We start from the raw sequence: 23,131 nt of genomic DNA, 5'->3' as shown, positions 1-23,131 counted from the left end.
ATATAATACAGCTTTTTTAAAATGGGTGTCGTGGAATAAATTTTTGCTAAAGATATATATATATATATATATATATATATATATAGTATTTTTTAAAAAAAAGGAGAAAAATGAGATAAAACAGTATTTCATGTCTAGCTAATATTCTTACACCAGTGTGCTTGCTTATATAAATTTAGGCCTCTATATTATATAAAATAACATGTAAAGTGTCTAAATTTGATTTCGAAGTGATTTATATGCAAAGGTTGAATTTTATATCCAGTGTTTACATGTGTGTGTATATAAACATAAACATACATGCATATAAAACAGATTTAAATTCCAAAATAGCAAGGAATCCATCAAACTCTGCAGTTTGTATTGACTGTTGACCTTTTTGCACAACTAGAAAGTTTCATTACTAGTGTGTGGTCCGATGATTTCGCCTTATATATATACAGTTTAATTGATCGCTTATGAATGATTATAAAAGTGCTGCGAATATTGATAATGGTGTGAAAGAAAAAAGCATCAGTAGACATTGTTTTTGCGTCAGAGCATTTTGTTTTTTGACTTGAGGAACAAATAACTATTTGGGTCTTCTTTCTTGGATTCTTTTAAGTTTTAACGACCCAACCTCGCGACCAAGTGGCCACCAAAAAAATATTTTGGGGATTGCCGAATATTTTCGGGATTTTGAACCCGACGTGAATCGAACACGCAACCTTCTGATCTGGAGTCAGACGCGCTACCATTGCGCCACGGATCCCCATGCTATGATAGTGCAATCAATACATATATATAATGTAATTAGATAGGTTGTGACAGAAGGTTAGCTGAGAATCTGAGATCTGGTGAGAGAAGAGGTATGTATGAAGTCCAACATTCTTTCATCTTGATTTTAACTCTCAGTCTAAAAGTACCTAACTTTTAATTAGATGAATGTGCTTTGCTTCTGGTTTAACCTCTCATGATGTTTTTTCCATTTTCTTTATCATCTAAAAGGCTCTTTAATTAAACACGAAGACCCATTCAACAACCATTTTCTTAAAGTTGGTAAAAGAAGCTCTACTGTAGAGATGCGCAGAAAAGTTTATCGGCTAGCTCCGGTCACACTTACAGAGAAGGAACAACCGGTTCATCAGAGAAGAAGGTCTAGAGCTTACCAATGGAAGAGGACCAACGGTTCTCAGAGAATGAGACTTAGTACCGGCCGCCTGATATTGATCCTGCAGATATACACAGTCAGATAAATCCTAGCCAACCATCCATTTGAAACTACGGTTAGCGATATTGATCAATACCTGGCTCAGAACAATGTGTACCAAAAGCAAGGTGTTCCTTTCCGGATTCGAGTTTAGCATGAAGCAAACACAATCTAAGTAAAAAAGTTAAACTCTAACTTTTGTAAATATAAGCCTTGAGAATCAAACTTGCGTCCCAAGAAACTGGAGATATTACCCTAAATCTATTTTTTTGTATTTGTTTTGGGATCCCATTTGTTTTTCCGTGGAGAGATAAGGAGTTTGAATCTAAAATGCGCCGAAGCAAGAGAGAAAACTGAGTAATTATTAGATTAATTTTTTTTTTTCTGAATTATACATGGGTATTCTGACTCCACCGAAGTGGGTCCAAACTAACCATGTGTTAGCAGCCTACGTTATTGGCGCACGTGTTGGTCCTATGTGCCTGGTAATGCCAAAATTTTAATCCTCCGATAGCAGAGACTCGAACTTAGGTGGCTTCACCGTATTTGAGTTAATTACCACTGGACCACAAGTCTCGGTTATTAGATTAATTTCGATAACAAAACAAAGGAATAAAAAAGAGAAACCAAATAAAGGTAGCTCAGGAGATGAAGAAAATCTTTTAGGTACAAAGATTATATATATATATATATATATATATCCTTGGAAAGCTTGAGCTTGAGCTCCAAAGGCAAAGTAGAATGTGATAACCTCCGAAGGCATACCTCTAGTCTCGGGGACTTTCATGTAAACAAAGATCCACAATATCACGCAAACCGCAGCGTAAATGCTGATCATTAAAAAAGTAGATGTCCTTGTAAAAATATAAGACCAATGAGTTTTTCAAATTGAACTTTTACATCATTCATGTGTCTATGAAAAATATATGATGCTTATTATATATTGTCTCTACATCGTTTATACAAGTAGATGACCTTGTAAAGATATAGCCAGTGAGTTTTCATATTGAACTTTACATGATTCATGTTTTATGAACAATATGATGCTTATTTACTTTATACTGAGTGGTTAGTGGTCATCAAAATAAAATAAGTTTTTGGTATGAAGATATTGATCCTCCTGACTTTTTATCACTTATCAGATACCTTGTTGGATTGACAGGTCAAACTTTGTTCTGTACAGGATAATATCTTACAAAAACACTTCACTGTATGTAATCTAATGTCCTATGAATTTGAGGATAGCATCAGGAAAGAGGGTTAGTGATTGTGGGCCGCAAGATCCAGATTAACCACCTCCAAATATGTGGGCCTAGTATGAGTTTAAGTGGCCGAACTTGAGGATTTTCAAGAAACATATACAATTATTACTTGGAGTGAAAGTAACCTCAGGGAAAACAAAACCAAGCTTAAAGATACGGACTTTATACAAGATTGAGATTCAGACAACTTCACTCTAAAGCAAAGAGACTAACCTCTATCAAAAACTTGAACCTATATAAACCAACCCTTCTCTTACAACTCTATCAACTAACAAATTACAAACTTTGAATTACCCAAATGGCTACAAGAATCGTCTGTTTTCTTCTCGCCTTAACCGCTGCATCACTATCCTTCTCTTTCGCTGCTTCCCACGACTTTTCCATCGTTGGATATGCCCCCGAGGATTTAGAGTCTCATGACAAACTCATCGAACTCTTCGAAAACTGGCTCTCTAACTTCGAGAAAGCTTACGAAACCGTTGAAGAGAAGTTTCGTAGGTTCGAAGTTTTCAAGGATAACCTAAAGCACATCGATGAGACTAACAAGAAAGCCAAAAGCTACTGGCTTGGTCTCAACGAGTTTGCGGATTTGAGCCACCAAGAGTTCAAGAACAAGTACTTGGGACTCAAGACTGATATAGTGAGACGCGATGATGATGAAAGATCTTACCAAGAGTTCGCTTATAAAGACGTTGAGTCTTTGCCTAAATCTGTTGACTGGAGAAAGAAAGGAGCCGTTAGCTATGTCAAGAATCAAGGCTCTTGCGGTAATCTCAAATCTTGGACTCTTATGTATATTACAAAGGTTTTTATTTGTTTTTTTTAACAAGAGGAGGTTCGTTCTAGGGATCACTCAAACTAAAGACCTTTGACACAATGACCAGTCCTTTCCAGTTGAACTAGTGACCTCTGGATTAATGTCTCGATTTTTGATTTTGTTCTTTAATGTTTTATAGGAAGTTGTTGGGCGTTTTCGACCGTGGCTGCAGTGGAAGGTATAAACAAGATTGTGACAGGAAACTTGACAACATTATCAGAACAAGAACTCATAGACTGTGACACAACCTACAACAATGGCTGCAACGGTGGTCTCATGGACTATGCTTTTGACTACATTGTCAAGAACGGTGGTCTTCGCAAGGAAGAGGACTATCCTTACTCCATGGAAGAAGGAACCTGCGAGACGCAAAAGGATGAATCTGAAATGGTGACTATCAATGGGCACCAAGATGTACCTACCAATGATGAGAAGAGTCTCTTGAAGGCATTGGCTCATCAGCCTCTCAGTGTCGCCATTGATGCTTCTGGTAGAGAGTTCCAGTTCTATAGCGGCGTAAGTACATATTACTAAACCCATAATCAAGAAAATGATTGAAAAATAGATTCTTGACTGTGTTTTGGTATGTGAAGGGTGTCTTTGATGGGCGGTGCGGGGTGGATTTGGATCATGGTGTGGCTGCGGTTGGGTACGGATCAAGCAAGGGTTCGGATTACATCATAGTGAAGAATTCTTGGGGACCAAAGTGGGGAGAGAAAGGTTACATTAGGATGAAGAGGAACACTGGTAAACCTGAGGGTCTCTGTGGAATCAACAAGATGGCTTCTTTCCCCACCAAAACTAAGTGATGAGATCACTTTCTTTATCTTCATTTGATCATATCAATATGAATGTTATATCATGAAACTGTAATTTGGATTGTTTCCACTTTTGATTATTGAATAGAAATGTTGTAACACCTATTGGCAATAATAAGTTTTCTAAGAATAACAAAAACTAGCTGTCATGTCTGAAGCAATTATGTATCTTCCAGCATCATCCTTAGCCATTTGGTTTGGTTTTATTCACAGGTTAAGAGTTAACTAGTAACAACCCTAGTGCTTCGGTGAGAGTAACATGAAAACATTGTGGGATCAATAGTGGAAAGAGTTAACTAGTAACAACCCTAGTTAGCAAAAAAGCAACAGCTTCATGTCCAAAAAATTGAGAGAGATGTCTGTTTGATTGGGCCTAGCTTCTATATCCCATTCACAAAAAGATTTACAGAGATCCTGTTACTTAGCTTGAAGGAACCTCTGGTCTAGATAGTGTCTTTCTGTCTGATAACTACAGCCTCGAAGATACCATCTGATCTGAAGTTAGGAGAGACAAACCGCGGATCAACTGGTCCTGGGAGGTTAAAGGACAGCTTGAACGGTCCAGGAGGCCACAGCGTCCGGCTATTCATCTTGAAAACACGAGAATGCCTCTCTACCGTCTTCTGTCCTATTGTGGTTGATCCCTCAATTATAACCTTTCCATCTGATTTAATCTCACAGCTGAACTTATCTGCACAAAGACACCATGTGTTAATCACAATGAGAACTATGGAAACAGGTAGCAGAGATGAATATAAATACCGTTCTCTTTGCTGACACCGGGCAGAGCCACCTGGAAAAAGTAAGCAACGTTGTTGACGCCAATGTCGACAACACCAATGGATGTTCCTCTACTTGCTGTTCCTTTAGTTACAACCGTTGGTTCTTCATCACATTCCTTCATCTCAGGAGGAACAATTACAAGTGGCGGATCTGTTTTGTCTCTTTCCATAAGAGTTTCTCCATTCTTGTTGTTTGTTGCTGTTGTTGATGAGTTTTTGAACCGTCTTCTCTTGTAAGTCTCTCGAAATCTTTCTGGGGTCTTGCTGATGACACCACAAGAAGCTTGAGCAGAAACTGCTTCTTCTTCATCTTTCTTCCTCTTGCATGTTTCTAGAGGCTCAGCAGATGAGTTACATTCTTGGTTAGTGACAAGTCCATTGGACATCGCTTCCTCCTGCTCCGTTCCCTTTCTCTGTGGTATGTCTCCTGATAGTCCTTCTGGGATATGATCACTGTTTACACAAACAGCATCAACAGCAACTGCTTCCTCCACTTTCTTTCTTTTGCTAGTGTCTTGAAGTTCTTGGTCACTGACAAGACCATTTGATGTCACTTCTCCATTACTTAAACACTCCTGCTCGGTTCCTCGGTTTTCATCCAGAAGCTTGACAGGTCGAGGAGCCAAAGACACGACCCTATCTATTCTAAGATCATCCAAACGTGACAAGCATCTGAATCTCTGGACCTCTCCCTCTCTTATAAACGCAAGAGCAGGATCATCAATAACAACAATGCCCTTGACAATCTCGAGACTCGGGGAATACCTTTTCTGCGGGTGGAGACTCGTAGGGAAATAATGAGTGAACTGATGAAGCTCTCCGCTTGGCTCCATAGGTAGATAACCCTTGAGGTACATAAGAACCATGTCAGGATGAAGGAGGAGGGAGGAGCTAGCGTTTCTGAGAACGTAATAGTACAAGTTCTGTAGCTGAGCAACGGTTAGAGAGGAGGATCCGATTTGCTTGGGGGTGTAAGGAGGCAAGCGTTTTGATAGTCTTTGAGAAGCAGAGCATCTTGGGATATCTGAAAACACGTCAGGACCTATATAATGGCTCATTATGAAATTAACCAAGAAGTAGGGATCGCTTGATAATCCGTCGCTACACAGACTCATGTCAATGAACCTGCAATATTGGAAATGAATAGAAAGTATAAAAACATGCCAAGGGAAAATAAATATGAAAATCTCAAAAATTGACAGATTAATACATTCCTAGCCCTTTTTTCAAGATCCACCATTTGGGTCCCTCCCTATTCTTTGAACAATCTCTAATCATGTTTTTTAAGAGGAAGCTAATAATACAATTTGCGGCATTGTGTTGTGCACTTCAGAAAACCACCAGATTTCTACCCAGAAAATAGCATAATCACAAAAGGTCAAGTCATGCATGAAACTAGCTAGTTACTCATTGTTTACAAAGTGGTAGTTCAAGGATTCGCAACATTTTTGTTTTTTTTTTTAACTCAAATCAAATCCAAAGAGGAAACCATCTGTACTCTCTATTTCCAGAACCGATCCTCTTATTTTTTGTTGCGATTGAAACCTTACCAAGCATCCATAGGTATCAGAAATTAAGCAACATTGCAACTGAAAACGAGAAGAGAAGAAATCGAAAAAACTTACGATTAAAGAATCTTTGTTTTGCTGTAATGAGAGAGAGAGAGAGAGTCTACACACAGTTTAGGAGGAGGGGGAGAAGAGATTTGTTTGGTGCAAGCACGGAGTTTTGGTTAGGGGAAGGAAAACGCGAAGAGGATGATGGGGGCTTCCTTTGCTTTCTTACACGTGGGTTCCCACGTGGGACCCAGATAACAGCCCCAATTGGAGCCATCACCTGTCACCTGAGTTACCACGTGCCGGCGTTTTTGTAACTTTTTGGGCTTTTATAAAAATGAACGAGGCCCCAAATGTTTTATTTGTCTTTTCTTCAAAATATAAGAAAATAGTTTTGTTACAGAGTATATAATTAAAATATTTTAAATTATATATATATAAGAAAAATAGCAATATTTTAAAAACTGGACCTGTAACTAAACTGAAAACTTTTTTGGTCATGGGTCAATATCGTTCGATCGGATTCAATTAGGTTCGACCAAATTTAATTTAATGATATTTTATAAATAATATATATATTCTTTACAAAAAAATCATATTAAATAAAAAATTCTGTAACCAAACTTTTTCTTAAAAAAAATAAAAATTTAATAAAAATTTATAAAATAATTTAATTGTTAAAATAAAAAATTAATAAGAAAAATACATTTAAACTTTGTTCTCGAGGTTATCATCACTCCAAATCTTCTTTACCTTTAAAACAATTCATGTAAAATATGTTTTTTTTTGTTCGTGTAATGAGAAGCAAAAGTAAGTACAATGCATTTTCTTTTATACAAATTTAGAATTTCATGAACTTTAATGTTTGAATTATTAAAATCTTCAACATAAGTGTCATGTAATAATATTTAAATAAAATGAGAAGTATAAATAAACAATATCTAGACGCGAAGATTATGGTTTGAATCTTGAGATTTGTGAGTTGCAAAAAAACTAGTTACGGCGTTGCTTTATTAATTTTTACAAACTTTATTTTTACTTTAAAAGAAAAAAGTTAGGTATTTTATCAACAAAATTTTGGTTTACGAACCTTGACTTGACCGGTTCATTGGATTGTCAGTTTCGAATTTTTAACGGTTTAATACTGACTTTTAACTGGTTTAACTTTAGTTGGTTTTGCTATTAATCCAATTTGGATTGGTCTCTGTTTCGCGGTTTAATTCGGTCCGGCTGTTGGTCCGGTCTGGGTTAAAAACATTAAAAATAGTGTTAAAATCTACTAACAAAATAAATATATTTTTATTAATTAAAAATCACTCAAATTTTTTAAACAAATATATGCCAATCATTAAAAAGAATTTTGTAATGAATGGTGTATCACTAAAATTTTAGTTAAATGATGTACTAAGCCTCAGATATTTAAGTCATTTTCTAATGGGTGTTTTGCTACAAAGTCTAAAGAATGTTTGTAAACGTAGGAATTTTTTGATGTTTTTTATAATACTCTTGGGTTGAAAATAAATAGGATGACAAACAAGAAATATAAAAAGAGGTAGTGGCAGGAATATGGAAACATAAAATATTACCACGATGATTGTACAAATTTGGATCTTCAGAGTCGGTATCAAAACATCATTACTTTGCCATTACCTTGATATTCATTTGACATTTAAATATTCGCATAGTCTAATTTCTCTAAACCCCTTTCGATCGATTAATATTTTATAAAACAATACAGTAAAATCCAAAATGATGAAGATGCATGGATGTTAAGTTTTTGTTGATGCTTGTAAGATTTGATGGGTCCAACGATGAAGTGCAATTATCTTGAGAGAGGGAAAAACAATGGTAACTCAAAACAAAAGGTTTATCTTGTAAAAATGGTTTATTTGATAATGGGTTTAACTAACTCTAGTCTTTCTTCTCCCAAACAAGTTTAGCATGTAGTCAACGAAATGATTTTAACAAGAATAATGGAGGAGAAAAACAGAGGAAATTCTGATAAGTTTCTTGGACTTCCAACTTAAAACTAATTGGCAATTAGTGTATTGATCCAAGTCCCTTATATATTACTCAAGTCCCTTTCATATATATTCGATGTGGGATCTTCTCTCCAATACCCTCCCTCGAGATAATGGTGCGTATAACCATTAATCTCGCAGAATCCATCATACCCCCTCCGAAATCATGCTTTTTATTTTCTAGCGATCTCGGCGGAACTGAGCCTTCTATGGGCCATCAGCTAATGGGATGATCGGGCCACTGTCCGGGCCGGATTAATGGGTCAGGGTATTGGGCCCGCTCTGATACTATGATAAGTTTCTTGGGCTTCCAACTTAAAACCAATTGGCAATTAGTGGATTGATCCAAGTCCCTTATATATTACTCAAGTCTCTTTCATATATTCGATGTGGGATCTTCTCTCCAATAAATTCAAGCAAAAATTGGTAACAATAAGGTCTAGGAACTGTTCTGTACAGATAATATGCACACACGCTGAAATAACAATTTCTCAGTCTAGGAACTGTTCTGTACAGATATGGAAAGAGAAGAGCCCCTGGAGCTAAATATATATGCACAGAGAACAAGTAAGTGAGCTCAGTAGACATTAATCTTATTTACAATGCAGAGGACTCGACTCAAGAGGGCATAGAAAGCTACACTAACCAGTAACAATCTTCTTATCAACAGTCCTGTGCCTTAGAAAGTGTCTAGTAGCAAGACTAGTTCAAAAGAATCAGATTATGATTCTTTTATGTATTGCTTTCACCCTGTTGTTTGATCAGAACTGCTTCTTTGCATATGTTGAGAAGTCTGAACAATAATATGGGACTGTGTTGGGGAAGGACCTGCTATAACTGAAGGGTAGGGAGATTGAATATGACTTCCTGGAACTGAATAGCCCTGTACCGCTGTATAATTGTGACCAGCGGGGATGTTTTGACTAAATTGCCCATATTGGTAGCCAGGTGAGTTAACAGCCCCAGGTACTCCATAAACCTGAAGGTACTGTTGTTGCCCAGTGTAAGGACCATACAAGCCCTATAATAACCATGAAGAGAAGACATGAGTTAGTCAAAATAGTTTTGAATGCCTAAGTAAACCAATAAGAGACTAAAAATTTCAGAAGCTTACATGAGACTGTGAGTAAATGTACTCAGGTCCATATGGTGTAGCCCTGAGAGAACACGGAAACATAAAAATTAGAAACAGGCGAAGTAAAATCATTGCTAGACATTCAAAAGAAAATATAAAGAAGGGTAGTGGTTATAAAACAAATGGCTAAATTACAATGCACAAAGAAAATAATATATACTAAACTAGGAGAAAATAAGCCTATATGTCCATCCATTCCCAAATGTTCACTCCTGAACTTCATTTTGGCCTTATCAAAGTCCAAATACATTCCATGACCTTGCCTGTCCAAAACAAACTGAGATCCACTGGAACTATTTTTGTATTACTAACACAACATAAATGGACTAGCAAGTATACATTACAACTGATTATCTCTTCACAGCATATATGTACAGTAGCAAGGTGATTCTGTAAACACTCTCAATAGCATAACTCACCCATAAGGGTACATAACTCCTTGCTGGTAGCTATAAGCAACTGGTTGCTGATACGGATGTCCTCCAACATATGGGGAAGCAGGTCTCATCCGTCCTAACGAACAAAAAAAAAAAAGTAATATAAAGGTCTCAGGAATTTATGCAAGAAAAAAAAAATAAATGAATAGTGAAGCAAGACTGACCAGGTATCACCGAATATTGCATGGGAAGCCGAGGTCTCCCAAGGGAAGCTAGATTACAATTTGCACGCCTGCCATCTATAATAGGTGCTGGGTCAACACATGCTCTCCTAGCAGCCTCTGGATCTCGGAAAGTCACCTAAAAAAAAATCCTCCATACAAATAAAAAAAACAGAGGACTGAGTCATTCAACAACCATGAATATAATAAACTAGAATACCCAAAAAGTAGCAAAGGTGGCTAGAGAGGTTTCAGAAAAACCAGCATTTTAGGATCCTAAGCCTAACGAATCCATGGAAGCAGAGGATGTTTGTTCAGCAATAAACCAACTTGATGAATAAGATAGAAGACTCACAAAGCCGTAGCCTTTGGATCGACCAGTGTTGTTATCGTAAATAACGACCGCCTCAAGGATCGCACCATAGGGTTCGAAATGGCGAAGAAGAGTGCCGCTCTGAGTCTCCCAGGCAAGGCCACCAACGAAGACCTTGGTGAAGGTTGTATCACCAAAAGGAGAGTACGAGTACGCCATATGATTAGAGAAGACAAGGAGCGATTCTAAAACTTGACCCAGTAAACCCTAGACATAGTTTTTGAATGATTAAAACCTTTGTTAAAGTGAAGACGAGATTCTAGGGTTTACTTAGGTCTGCGATGGGAAGAAGGAAAGGAAAAGGGAAAACGAACGAAACCTAACAAGTAATGATCATGACAGAGAAACAAAAAAAAAGAGAGATAAAATTTCCCGGGAAAAAAAGTAACAGAAAATTAGAAAGAAGTTAGGGGAAAATAAAATGGGTTGTAAACTTTTGAAAGATAGGCCAGGAAGATGAGATGAATGGAAATTGTACATTGATGATGATGCTGGAGAAGAAGTTGGTTATGATGCGTGATTAGAGAGAGAGACAGTTGGTTCTTCTTAGCTCTCATAACAATGGGTCCCGCTCAAATCATATACTACTATTTAGTATTTACTAGTTTATGTAATTAGCGCTGTAATTACAGAACAGAGTATGTGTTCCCTCGTGACTTTGTCGTTTAAAGCAAATTATCAACTGTGTAAAACTGTAAAGTTACCGCGAAATAACTTATGTTTCCATGTATCTTAATTTGTTCTATTAATTACGTACAATGGTAGTATAATCTTTTTCTCCTTCAAATTAATCTAACACCCTAAAGATAATACACAGTTGTTTTTTTTATAAAAGGGCTAACGATACACAATGTTGTACTTACATACTACTTTTTAATCTTGGGGAATGTTGGATGGCAACTGAAATGGATAAGCCTTATGAGCAGTACCATCGACCCTACTAAACTATATTAAAGTTGAGAAAAGGACTTTTCTGGGCACTGGTTATGTGTCTTTTTCACATCTAAATAATTGTAAACTAAAAAAAAACAGTAAACCGCTCTCCGGCGAGGAAATGTTAAATCACTAGTAGCCACGTATTAGGAATATCTGAAGTAGTCGGATTCGAACTCAGTTCACTTAGCGACGTTGAACTTCATGCTATCACCCGACCACTAGCACGTGGTTATAATTGTAAAATATATGTATAAACTAACTAAATTAGATTTATTTATTACAAATTACATAAGAAAACGAGAGAGGATTTGGTCTCATGAATATAGCCAAAGTGGTTGAATTTCGTATAGGTTAAGGTTTATGGATCCCTTGCCTTACTTAACGTAATGCATGAATAATATATAGAAAGTTGAATGGCCTGGGCCTATCTTTGGACATAAACTTATAATTAAAACAAATAATCATTTATATCCATTTGCGTTTGTGTGAGTAACATTCAAGTTACCCATAAATTGCTTTTATTTATATACGTTTTTCTTAATAGATTTTTAAATCCTTTAACGTTGTTTGGGTATCTAGTTGGATAAACAGAATTTCATAAAATTACTCAAAAAACATGTCGAATTATTCAGAGTCAAATTATCCAAAACACCTCCAATATAATACAACTGAATCCAAACCGAATTGGATGAATAAGCATCGAGAAGCTACCAGAGGTAACAAACATATATGTAAAGAGAAACAAGCTGTTAATCCCTACCTCTAGATATTATTAACGGTCACGATCTCCATCTTTGATTAGAAGATAAGATGGAAGAAACCGGGGAAGAATCAGCGCAACCACCAGACACAATACTACTAAAACCACCACTGACCAGCATGAGTATGCGATGCCTAATAGCTGTTCTTCACAAACTGTCACCATGAGAGAACGAAGCACCTAACTCACTACAAGCTTTTACGTTGTAATAAAGAAGAAGATTGATGAGATAGTAAGTAAGAGAAAAGAAGCTTGCCTATATTGTAAATGATGAACGACCGTTCTTTCAAATTAGGTATAGCTACGATTCCTTCAGGTTCAACCGTCACCAAAACATGCAATCCCTCCTACATCAGAAAAACAAGAAGGACTTGGGGTCATGCTTCTTCACAAGTTAAAGAACACATTGACTGAAGATGCTTACAAATACCTTGTTTTCAAAACTTTCGGACTTGAAGATCAACTTCTCAGTGTTGAGTAGTCTCCTCATCTGGTTAACCTTCAACCCCACTTCACCATTCCTCAACAGTTGCAGAGAGAACAGAGCCGGGATCTTTAACCATTTAACAAAAGATGAGACTTTCAACAATCACAAGAATCAAAAGTTTCCAAAAAGCAAGATTGTGACATACAGAAGCTGGGTACGAGATCTTGACTTCATACCAAGAATTTGATTTAATCCCTTCTAATTTGTAAACACGAGATCCAGATTGTAATGGCAGAGTCTCCTTCCACAGCTCCTTCCCAGCATATAAAGTTTTTCCATCAAACCTAAAAAAATTAACATCATTTCCATTGTATCAATAAAGAACTAAAGAGTAATTCTAAGAACACTAACTACCTTTCATGGGTATAGCAAGGCACAGCAATCATGAATATAATGATACAGAAGAGCAAATAGCATTCTCTATCGATCATCCTACGCGCGATGGCTCAAGTCCTGAAAGAAGAATCGATTCGATTAAGCTATTTAAAGTGTCAGCTTCGTGTTCTCAAGTGAGAAGATAAGGCTTCATTCGAACTGAATCGACTTACCAGTTATCAGATTCTCGCCGGAGATGAAGGATTCCCTTGGAAAGTCGAGCTCGGAGGTTGATTCTAGGCGAGCGACCGTTCGAAATCGTCGTCGACGATATTGATAGCGGAGATGCTCTTAATGGGCTTGTATCTTTTTCTTGGGCTTATACTTGTTAATGGGCTTAGATTCTTAATTGGATAGCCGTTAGGTGAGTTTCATATAAAAGCTTAGACAAAATGAAAATGAAGTAACAACATATCTTGACTGTCAAATCTACGTCTGGCATTCAGGTCTTTGGATCGGATTCCGATCAAGGTCTGGATTTTCCGATTTCTAAACATTTTTATGTTCACATTTGTGTCGATTCTTTCCAAATATACGTTTACTAGAATAAGACTCGCGTCTTGCGCGAAATGAATTTATAAAATTGAAATACATAATATATGGTTTTCATAAATTTAAATTTATAAAATTAAAATACATAACATATGGTTTTGACAAATGTAAAACTTTAAATATGATCGGCTTGTTTTTTATATATACAAATTTGGATTATTTATATAATCATCCATGCATTGGACGGAGAACAGTTGTAATTAAAATTATAGAACTAAACTTATTTAATTATTTATGGGACTGATTTATATATATATATATATATATATTCAAGTCATCCAAATAAAAGTATTTCCCATATTCTTTTACTAACTTATCAGTGAAAAATATTTATATATCTTTCAAAAATTAAATGACCTTAATTATCAGAATTTTGAATTTGTACATATTTTTTCAACATAAAATGAAAATTCCCAATATACAAAAGATAAATACATATTGGGTTAGGCTAATAATTAGTAAGTATGATTGGGCCACATTAAAACAAAACAAAATATACCAGGCCAAATTTTTATTTTAGAAACCGGATTAGGTCCACGTAAACTCGATTCACTATCACTTTGCATATTTCAAACAAAAAGATATCGTTTCCATTTTTTTTTGTTATTTTCCCACAAAAGCTTTATTTCTTTGCCTCTCATTTTCTCGGTTCATACATTTCCCACCCTAATTCCTTTGTTCTTCACCGATTTCTAAACATTTTATGTTCGCATTTGTGTCGATTCTTTCCAAATATAAGTTTATTCAGTCTACAATTATAAAAACCTGTAAATTCTTAGGTATGTATCGAATCGGGTTAGTTTAAAGTATTTCAGGTATATTTCGAGTCTGTATTCATGTTTTTGAATCGATTTTATATTTATTTTATTTTAACTTGTTATCCAAAATTTTATCCATTACAAAACTAACAAGTAATAACCAACATTAACCTAGCAATAACCAAAACTGATTAAATGAATTAAAATCAATCAAGTAGTAATCCAAGATAACCAAATAATCTATTATATAATAGGAGAGTTTCTCTCCTCTTGATGCGACACGTCAGCAGTATGTGGGTCCCACTTTTTAAAAGTGTGAAAAAATGTCAAATATGTAGCTCGAACCCGGGTTATTGAGATATAAGCACCCACAACTATACCATTGCACTAAAGGATGCTTTGTACATTGATGGTCGAAACTAATATATATTATAAAGGTCGAAAACTAATATAACATTGTGGACCCCACCTCTTTTTGTTTTAATTGATAGGTAACGAATGGACTTCGACAAAAAGTGGGCTTTAGGCTTATTGATTTTCTGTTTATTAGACTTTGTATCTGCCCAAAATGGTGATATGGACAAAGCTAAGAAGATTAGGGAAGCCGCCATCTTTACCATCTCCTTCGTCGCTTGCGATTCTCCTTTCGTAAATGAGCTATTATGGTCGATCTTTAAGGCTCTACGCACGTTTTGCGCCTACCAAACGCTTAATTTCTCCTCTAACGCCTTCAGAGCTCTCATATATATAGAATCTCTCGAGGTAAAAGCTCCATCTTGTCTCGAACTTTTCTTTCTCAGTTTTCCGATCGCTTTACTTTCTCACATCCGTCACGAAAATGACTTATCTAGCTGCTCCAGCCGCTTCAGCCGCCGTTCCCTACTCCACCTTCAACTCTATCCGCCTTGGAAGGTCCACTCAGTCCATTGTTGGTCGGCTCATCCGATTCTAGGATTCCAGGAACATTAACAAGAATGGAGAGTTTATGGGCATCACCATTCTCCTCTTTGATGAACTGGTGATGATTGTTTCTAACTTATTTTTTATCACTTTAACTCTGCTTTGCTTACTCTTTGTTCATATATGAAACGTGTCTTCATCTTTTTGTTTTGGTTTTGTCTATGGATTTTTTTTATGAACAACTAATGATTTTTCTCTGTTTTTCTTACAGGATTCTGTGATCTACGGTTTCATCCCTGCAATCTCCAAACAAAACAGGAAAACTGAATGAATTATGTTTTTAGCAACCGAATCTAAAAGAAATAAAAGACATCTTACTTAACAAATTAAAACCTTTTCTTTTGCAGATTCCGACGACGACGAAGCACCCGAGGACCAACGACAATGGAATGATGCGGACGAAGCCTAACTGATGTAAGTAAACTCCTCTTCAATAACGCATCACACTATTATCGCTCCACAATCTCACAAACTTAAGCTCTAATCATGCCAGGGATCACACAGGTGATGCTGTCCCGACGACGGAGAAAAAAAGAAAGAAAGATAACCTAACGTTTTTTTTTTTTTCAGTTTTTAAGTTCAAATCATGTTTTAGACATAGAGTCCAACATAATTTGAGCCCAAACATTTTAAACCCACAATTACTTTTTCATAATGTAAAAACGTCAACCGTCGTTTATGTTTTGTTAAACTATTTTAATCTTTATGTTTTGTTAAACTATTTCACACAGGGGGCAGATCTCCTTAGAAGGGGAGCCACTCGCCACGATGCTTCCAGTTTCACCATTCTTGAAACTCTTATGAGCCACAAAGCCAATATAAGAGCTCTGTTTCAATCCAACGGCTGGATTTTATCACAGACCACCGCTAAGCCTGAAGAGGGAAGAGAAGTGGAGTGATGCGTTTTGGAAGATGGTTACTTGGAGTTTACAAGATGAAGATGGAACCCGTGACGAGGAAGACGAGGAGAAGTGTTACTTGGAATATCCTAACGTTGAGGATGTAGACAATGTGTGATCTTAGCGATGAAGATTAGTGTAGCTTTAATATATGCTACTACGGTCTTTGAGCTACCTAACAAGTACTAGCAAACAATGTGTATTTTGAAAAAATAAAATAATATTGTAATGCAAGTAGTTTGAAACTTTGAGTATTTATTCAAACAACGGATATATACAGAGTTGATAACTTTATATGGACCCCCAAATAAGTTGGTGCTGCGCTGTCACAATATCTGTCTTTTTAATTTCATATACATGACGTAAGCTTCTTCATCTTCTTCTCTTTCTCTTTCCGTTGTTCCACGCTCTCTGTTTCATGTTTAGGCCTTTTTTACATTCTCTATATTTTACCTTAATTATACTTTTTGAATTTTCCTTCTGTTTTGGGAGATGTCTCTAACTTGAGTTAATCGTCAAACGCTAGGATCAATTTTGTTGTCTTACTTCCGATAAATTTTATTCTTTAATTTGCACAAATCTTAAACAACACCAACATCCCGTAAATCATACCGCCCCACCGATATCCAAAGTAACCAGCCCCGCGCTTGCACGGAATCTCCGCACCTAGTAACTAATAATAACAAACACTAAAGTCATGTCCTTTTCTTTTTAAAAGAAAAAAATCGCCACATATAAACTTATTTTCACTCCGCCTACCACTTCTTCCTTTGCTGCTTCCTCTTTGTCACTAAAATCGCAAGATCACACACTCAAACAATACATTATCATGATGCAATAATTGAAACCACCGATTCATCTCATCCATTGACGACCAATTCTGTATTTTTCTCTCTGCCACCATTTTCATCTGCAGCGATTTTAACGGCACTAATATCTCCTCCTTCAAAGACGACAACCCTACTAACTCAAGTGTCTCTCTGTCGCTGACCATGTTGTTTCTCAGCATGTCTTGTTCATCGACCTATTTAAGGCCACATCATTTTTGGAACTCAATTGTGACTTTCTATTCTTAAAATTAAAATCTCGAACGAGTCGGGTCAGACTCGGATCCGAAACAAGACCCATGAGCCCTCCACAACAAGATCCAATAGAATAAAATGACCTTACTGATACCCAAGCCAAACTAGAAGGTTATAGTTTGGATTTCAGATCCGGATAAAATGCTCGGGTCTAATCAAAACTGATGAACATCACGTCAGTGTCCCTACACATGGGCGTTTCTAAAAATTTTGTCCTCTTTGTATGGAGCCTTATTTATGGGCCCAAAACCTTGGACACTAACTCAGAAAATCAAAAAACGGTAAGTTAGACATGTGGGCTCGTTATCATACCAAATTGGCAATTTGGCCATGTTGCAGGCTTGCAGCTAGCGTCTCTACTAAATAGTTAATTCTAATAAATAAATATTTAATCTTCACTATATATTTATCTCATATAACCAGCCAAATTATTTTTCTGCAAAACAGTTTGTAATTTACTTCAGATATGTGTACAAAGTATTAAAGTATCAAATTCAAAACGAGTAGAAAATAATGAAAGTGACAAATTGATGAGAGTAAAGAACACAAAAGTGTTTATGGAAGAATTATATTAGACTCTCATGAAAATAATATTACAAGATGCATTGTTTATATAGAGAATAAATCAAACTAATTTCCTAAACTAATATGGAATATTATATAATAGATAATGATAAACTTTCTATTCTAATATATTGATGTATATCCTAATATTGACTATTGGATTAGATCAATCTTCTAGATCTCCCAATACCCTCCCTCAAGCTCATGCACTAATCGTTGCGGAGGCTTGATGAATGTCCCATAGCTTGCGATTTTGCAAGTAGAGATAGATGATCTGAGTTTTGGTTCGAATGTTTGTTTTATCCATCCTACAATGAGATGATTGTTTGCTTTGCAATCTTCACGGTAGGGTGAATCGGCTGCCGGTAGACTGCCGTAAAGAAATCTGAATCTTCGTGAGCTAATAGCCATACGAAAGTTGATGAATGAATGTTTGAATTGTTGAATGAATTTTCCTTGTTTCAAATCGAGAAACAAAGGAATAGAGAATAAGTTTGATGATTTGCGATTTTGCAAAGACACCAAGACTATGATTGAATAAAAATCTTCTTTTTCAAGTCGTGAATACAGAAGTTTTTGAATGAGAATTGATTGTTCTGTGATTTTGCAAGACAAACGAGAATATGGATGTTTTTGATGTTTTTAGTTTTGTTCAGGCTCTGATACCATGATAAATTGATGAGAGTAAAGAACACAAAAGTGTTTATGGAAGAATTATATTAGACTCTCATGAAAATAATATTACAAGATGCATTGTTTATATAGAGAATAAATCAAACTAATTTCCTAAACTAATATGGAATAGTATATAATAGATAATGATAAACTTACTATTCTAATATATTGATGTATATCCTAATATTGACTATTGAATAGACACTAAAAGAAATTTCATTTTGTTTTATTCCCCAGCTTTATGATTATTAATACTTTTTAAAATTTGTGGATGAGGTAGTGGCAGATCACAAGTCGCGATAGCCTGTGAGAATGGGATTAGGCATTTGTCAAAAAGGTTGATCCGTGATTTCTGGTTTATATTATAAAATCTAGTGGAGACCACTAGTTTAATTGATTTTAGTAGCTCCTCTTAAATCGTGGCCACCATTGTCGTTGTAAAAAAAAATGGTATACACTAATTACAGCAAACAAAAGTATATTTGGGATACCAAGATCTCCAAATTGATAGGAGCAATAAAATAAAGTTTCATCTTATTAATTGTAGAGTTTTCTTAATTGTATATGTAATAACATGTCAAAGTCAAAGTAAAAAAAACGTCAGAATTGTAATAGTTCTTTATATGTTTTGTTGCCAATATATATATATATATTTTTGGTTCAAATTTTTGTTACTGTATATAGCAATAGCAAAAGTTTCTTTCTGACAAAAGCAAAGTTATTCATAATATTACAATATATCCACGTTTGTAGCCTTGTAGGTCAATATACTTTATATTCATTTCTATGTATACAAAGCAACCCATGTTAGATTCCGTGCTACAAGCCAAATAAAGTATGATTTGATTGATAATTTGATATAAAGAGTTGGATTATACTTGTTGATTGATCTTGTTGGTTCTAATTATTATCTTTGAAACGTAAATTTATCTAGTATCGATAGCTATCATCTACAAAAACTAATGTCGGTGGGTTTTGAACTATCAACACAACATTGACGAACATATTTGAAGATCAGGACTGACAATAGTGGCCGTTCTTTATTTACCGGTACAAAATTAACATGCATCGTAATTTTTTGAACTTTTAAATTGAAGTAACATAGAGATATCCATCTTTCACGGAGGAAAGTGATGAGACCAAACCTCAGTCTAGTGTTATCCGGCGTATCTTCACTCTTGTGGGTCTCTTTTCCGGCGTCGCACCTTTTTCGGTGGTCGGCCGATTTTTGGTTCTGGCGTAAACGCTTTCTCTTCAGGTGTTTGGCGGCCGGCTTTAGTCTCTGCGTCGCACCTTATCCTCTGGTGATGACGGCGGCTTTATATCCGGATGTTCCGGTTTGTCTACTCTCTCCGCTTGAGCTTTTCCTGATTCGAAAGAGTTTCGTTCTCAGATCTGATTGTGAATCGGATCCTTAATTCTCGATCGTATGTGGTTGAAGCGTTTTCTCTAAGCAGAGACCGTTTGGTTTAGTCTTTGGTACGACGGTGGTTCTGCTACTGGATTTACTCTCGGCGGTGTCGATTGAAGTTTCCGGTGGTTGACGGTCCGGTGTTGAAGATTAAGGAGTTGTTATCGAAGTCTTTTCACTTCCAATCATCGTCTTCGTCGGTTTTCATTGAACGGGTTTCTGTTTCCGGTGTGTCCGGTGAAACGCCGATTTGAATTCCGACGATGACGTGCAAGTCGGTGAAGAAGGGTGGCGCTTTCGCTTGGCACGTGTCCCTACCGCGCATGACCTGCGCTTCTCGTTCAACCTGATGCCAGTCTCGTCACCTTCTTCCTTTGGACTCTTCCTGGCTGGGCCGTTGTGGGCCTCTTTGTTTTTTTGTTTTAATATGGCTGGGCCTGGATGACCTTAATCTTGTAAAATCCTCCTTGGGTTTTTGCCATTATAATACAGACGACAAAAAAAAAAAAAAGAGATAAGCGTTGAGATGACAATTTTGTTTTGGTATGTTGTTACAATACATATATAGGGATAACTGATTAGATAATATCTGCTAAGAGCATCATTATCAATTGTCCCAATTGATAAGTCCTTAGAGTATTTAATTATTATTTGTAGATTAGGACTTTGTTAAGGACTTTTTGTTAAAATGATGATTATTGGTGGGACTTTTTCTGGGTCCTTAACTTTTAATTTTTTTAAGACAAAATTCCATTTTAAATTTAATAACACATATAAGAACAAACTAAATTATTACTTTAATAGAAAATTACAAACATTTTACATCCCATTTTATTAATAAAAAACAAACACACATTTTATTAATTTCATACAAACATAAAAATTACATATCATTTGGTAAATTTGGTAAATGTCCGTATTTATCCCAAATATGTTCGATCAAATCTTCTTTTAATTGTAGATGGCCTGCTGTATCCCGAACATCTGCTCGACGTCCCAATGTAGTACGGATATTTGTAGTCCGTCTGACTACAAAACTGGGATCATCATCTTTTCCTTGTTGAAATTCTGATGTGCGGAGGTAGGAATCTCGTTCATTCTCGACAATCATATTAGGGAGTATGATGCATGCTCTCATAATATTTCCTAATTTGTTTTTATCCCATAAATTAGAAGGATTTCTAACAACCGCAAATCTAGCTTGCAGGACTCCGAAGGCACGCTCAACATCTTTTCGCACGAATTCTTGTCTTTTAGCAAATAAACAAGGTTTTGGACCTTGTGGGAGTCGGATTGATTGAATAAAAGTAGCCCATTTCGGGTAAATACCATCGGCAAGATAGTAACCCAAATCGTACTCCCTTCCGTTGACATGGAAATGGACTTCCGGAGCGTTTCCGTTAATTATTTCATCAAAAACAGGTGATCGATCAAGAATATTAAGATCATTCATAGTACCTGGAGCTCCAAAAAACGCATGCCATATCCAGAGGTCCTGTCCAGCTACCGCCTCCAACACGATTGTGGGTTTGTCGGTTCCACGTGAATACATTCCTTTCCAAGCGGCAGGACAATTCTTCCACTCCCAATGCATACAGTCGATGCTTCCAATCATTCCCGGAAATCCACGTTGTTCTCCCACAGCTAGTAGTCTTTCAAGATCCTCCGGTGTTGGATGTCTTAGATATTCATCGCCAAATAAGTGGATTATCCCCGCAGTGAAATGGTGCAAACATTTTCTAGCTGTGGTTTCAGCCATCCGAACATATTCGTCAATGGCATCTGCGGCACCACCGAGGAGAACCGCCGAGGAGAACCGCCGTGACGAGAACCCACGAGAGATCGAGAGGAGAACTGCCGAGAGATTGAGAAGAGCACCGTGGGGAGATCGAGATAACCGGAGAACGCGACGGAGATGAGAGATCGAGAGAGAAGAGAGATGAGAGATCGAGAGACAAGAGAGATCGAGAAAGACATGGTTTCACAATTGACTCGATTTTGCCCTACCCCCTTTTCGTTTACTCCCTTCAGCCGACACGTGTCTCATTGGGACGGTTAAGAAAACTTCTTAACTAAGGCCGTCCCACACATTAATCCCCTTTTTCATTTTTTTTTTTAATCCAAAAATAGCGAAGGACGGCTTTTGGGACGTTGATAATCATGCTCTAAGTATATATTTGGCGCGATAGTTTACAAAAATAAAATAATATATATATATTTGGCGCGTTGTCGTTTGATTGATACAAAAAAAAAATCAAATTAGATATAAAAATACTGATAAATGGGTGTCCCGTAATCATCAGTTTTTCCATGTATTTAATTGAAATGATGTCATATCAAGTAGGGTTAATAACTATTATTAAAGGGATTAGGATCTTTTTTTTTAGTTTAGGGATCTTTAAATTTTAATGTTGTCATAGCCTCAAAAATCTTACTAATATTTCTTTAGACAAGCTAGCGGACTCATTATCACCTTAATTATTGTTTTATCAGTTTTCGTCAGGATATATTTTATTCCAGATTTTTTTGTTTTTGCTAAAAATTCTATTCCAGGTTTGTGGATAGAAATAACTTTTATGGTAGTCAAGGACACAACGGTCGATTTATATAATGACACATGTGTGCATTGGTAAGGTTTTTTTTGGTGTGGTGAGTTATAACTTTCTTTTAGTATTGTAGGTTTTGTTTAAGGGGTGAATTGTAACTTCTATATATGCTATAATTAACTGGACGTATCAATTATTGATACATACTATATGATTAATTAAAGAGAAAGGGGTTGACCAATTTAAATCAGTAGGATCATATATACCTCATAAGAGCTTTACTTAAGAGTTATAATTAGGACCGTCTCATCCAGCAGAACCAAAGTACAATACCTTAATGAAGAGTGACTGTGATATGGGTAAGCTGGATAGATTACGGAGGAGTGCGATTGGATAAGGTATTGGCTAAGTACCGATGTCTCCGACCGCCTCCACGTGATCACACTACTTGCCTTTCATTTTCATGCTCTGACCTTTTGACTGCACGTGACTTTTGTCTGTACACGTGCGGATTAAGCTAACGTGTCCGGTTCAAGTACATTGCACTGAGTCTCGGCAGGTTGCGCTGACAAAAA

General features: G+C 36.3%; 4 protein-coding genes, 1 long non-coding RNA gene and 1 other non-coding gene across 6 annotated transcripts; 2 read left to right on the top strand and 4 right to left on the bottom strand.

Annotated features, from left to right (window-relative positions):
- Positions 1-679: 679 nt before the first annotated feature.
- Positions 680-751, bottom strand: TRNAW-CCA. Its single transcript has one exon. It is a non-coding gene; the product is annotated as a tRNA-Trp (tRNA).
- Positions 752-2,709: 1,958 nt separating this feature from the next.
- On the top strand, positions 2,710-4,247 carry LOC106356430 (cysteine protease XCP2-like). Its single transcript, XM_013796188.3, has 3 exons — positions 2,710-3,218; positions 3,408-3,784; positions 3,862-4,247. The coding sequence occupies exons 1-3, from the start codon at positions 2,750-2,752 to the stop codon at positions 4,075-4,077; spliced, it is 1,062 nt and encodes a 353-aa protein (XP_013651642.1). The 5' UTR covers positions 2,710-2,749; the 3' UTR covers positions 4,078-4,247.
- A 104-nt stretch (positions 4,248-4,351) lies between these two features.
- LOC106355252 (increased DNA methylation 3) lies at positions 4,352-6,982 on the bottom strand. Its single transcript, XM_013795232.3, has 3 exons — positions 6,494-6,982; positions 4,849-5,993; positions 4,352-4,777 (listed from the first exon to the last, which is right to left on the bottom strand). Exons 2-3 carry the CDS (start codon positions 5,981-5,983, stop codon positions 4,530-4,532), a joined length of 1,383 nt encoding a protein of 460 aa, XP_013650686.1. The 5' UTR covers positions 5,984-5,993; positions 6,494-6,982; the 3' UTR covers positions 4,352-4,529.
- Positions 6,983-8,856: 1,874 nt separating this feature from the next.
- Positions 8,857-11,104, bottom strand: LOC106356429 (RNA-binding protein 24). Its single transcript, XM_013796187.3, has 5 exons — positions 10,534-11,104; positions 10,182-10,317; positions 10,000-10,093; positions 9,560-9,602; positions 8,857-9,466 (listed from the first exon to the last, which is right to left on the bottom strand). The coding sequence occupies exons 1-5, from the start codon at positions 10,708-10,710 to the stop codon at positions 9,191-9,193; spliced, it is 726 nt and encodes a 241-aa protein (XP_013651641.1). The 5' UTR covers positions 10,711-11,104; the 3' UTR covers positions 8,857-9,190.
- Positions 11,105-12,090: 986 nt separating this feature from the next.
- LOC106356428 lies at positions 12,091-13,412 on the bottom strand. Its single transcript, XM_013796186.3, has 6 exons — positions 13,283-13,412; positions 13,089-13,187; positions 12,880-13,018; positions 12,678-12,800; positions 12,504-12,594; positions 12,091-12,402 (listed from the first exon to the last, which is right to left on the bottom strand). Exons 2-6 carry the CDS (start codon positions 13,163-13,165, stop codon positions 12,260-12,262), a joined length of 573 nt encoding a protein of 190 aa, XP_013651640.1. The 5' UTR covers positions 13,166-13,187; positions 13,283-13,412; the 3' UTR covers positions 12,091-12,259.
- A 1,325-nt stretch (positions 13,413-14,737) lies between these two features.
- On the top strand, positions 14,738-16,304 carry LOC111200535. Its single transcript, XR_002654184.2, has 2 exons — positions 14,738-15,793; positions 16,111-16,304. It is a non-coding gene; the product is annotated as an uncharacterized LOC111200535 (long non-coding RNA).
- Positions 16,305-23,131: the final 6,827 nt, after the last annotated feature.

The sequence above is a fragment of the Brassica napus genome, chromosome A7, assembly GCF_020379485.1.
Source record: "Brassica napus cultivar Da-Ae chromosome A7, Da-Ae, whole genome shotgun sequence".
NCBI lineage: Eukaryota > Viridiplantae > Streptophyta > Magnoliopsida > Brassicales > Brassicaceae > Brassica > Brassica napus.
Note: the sequence above shows the minus strand (reverse complement) of the source record. Positions and strands in the feature narration are given on the sequence as shown.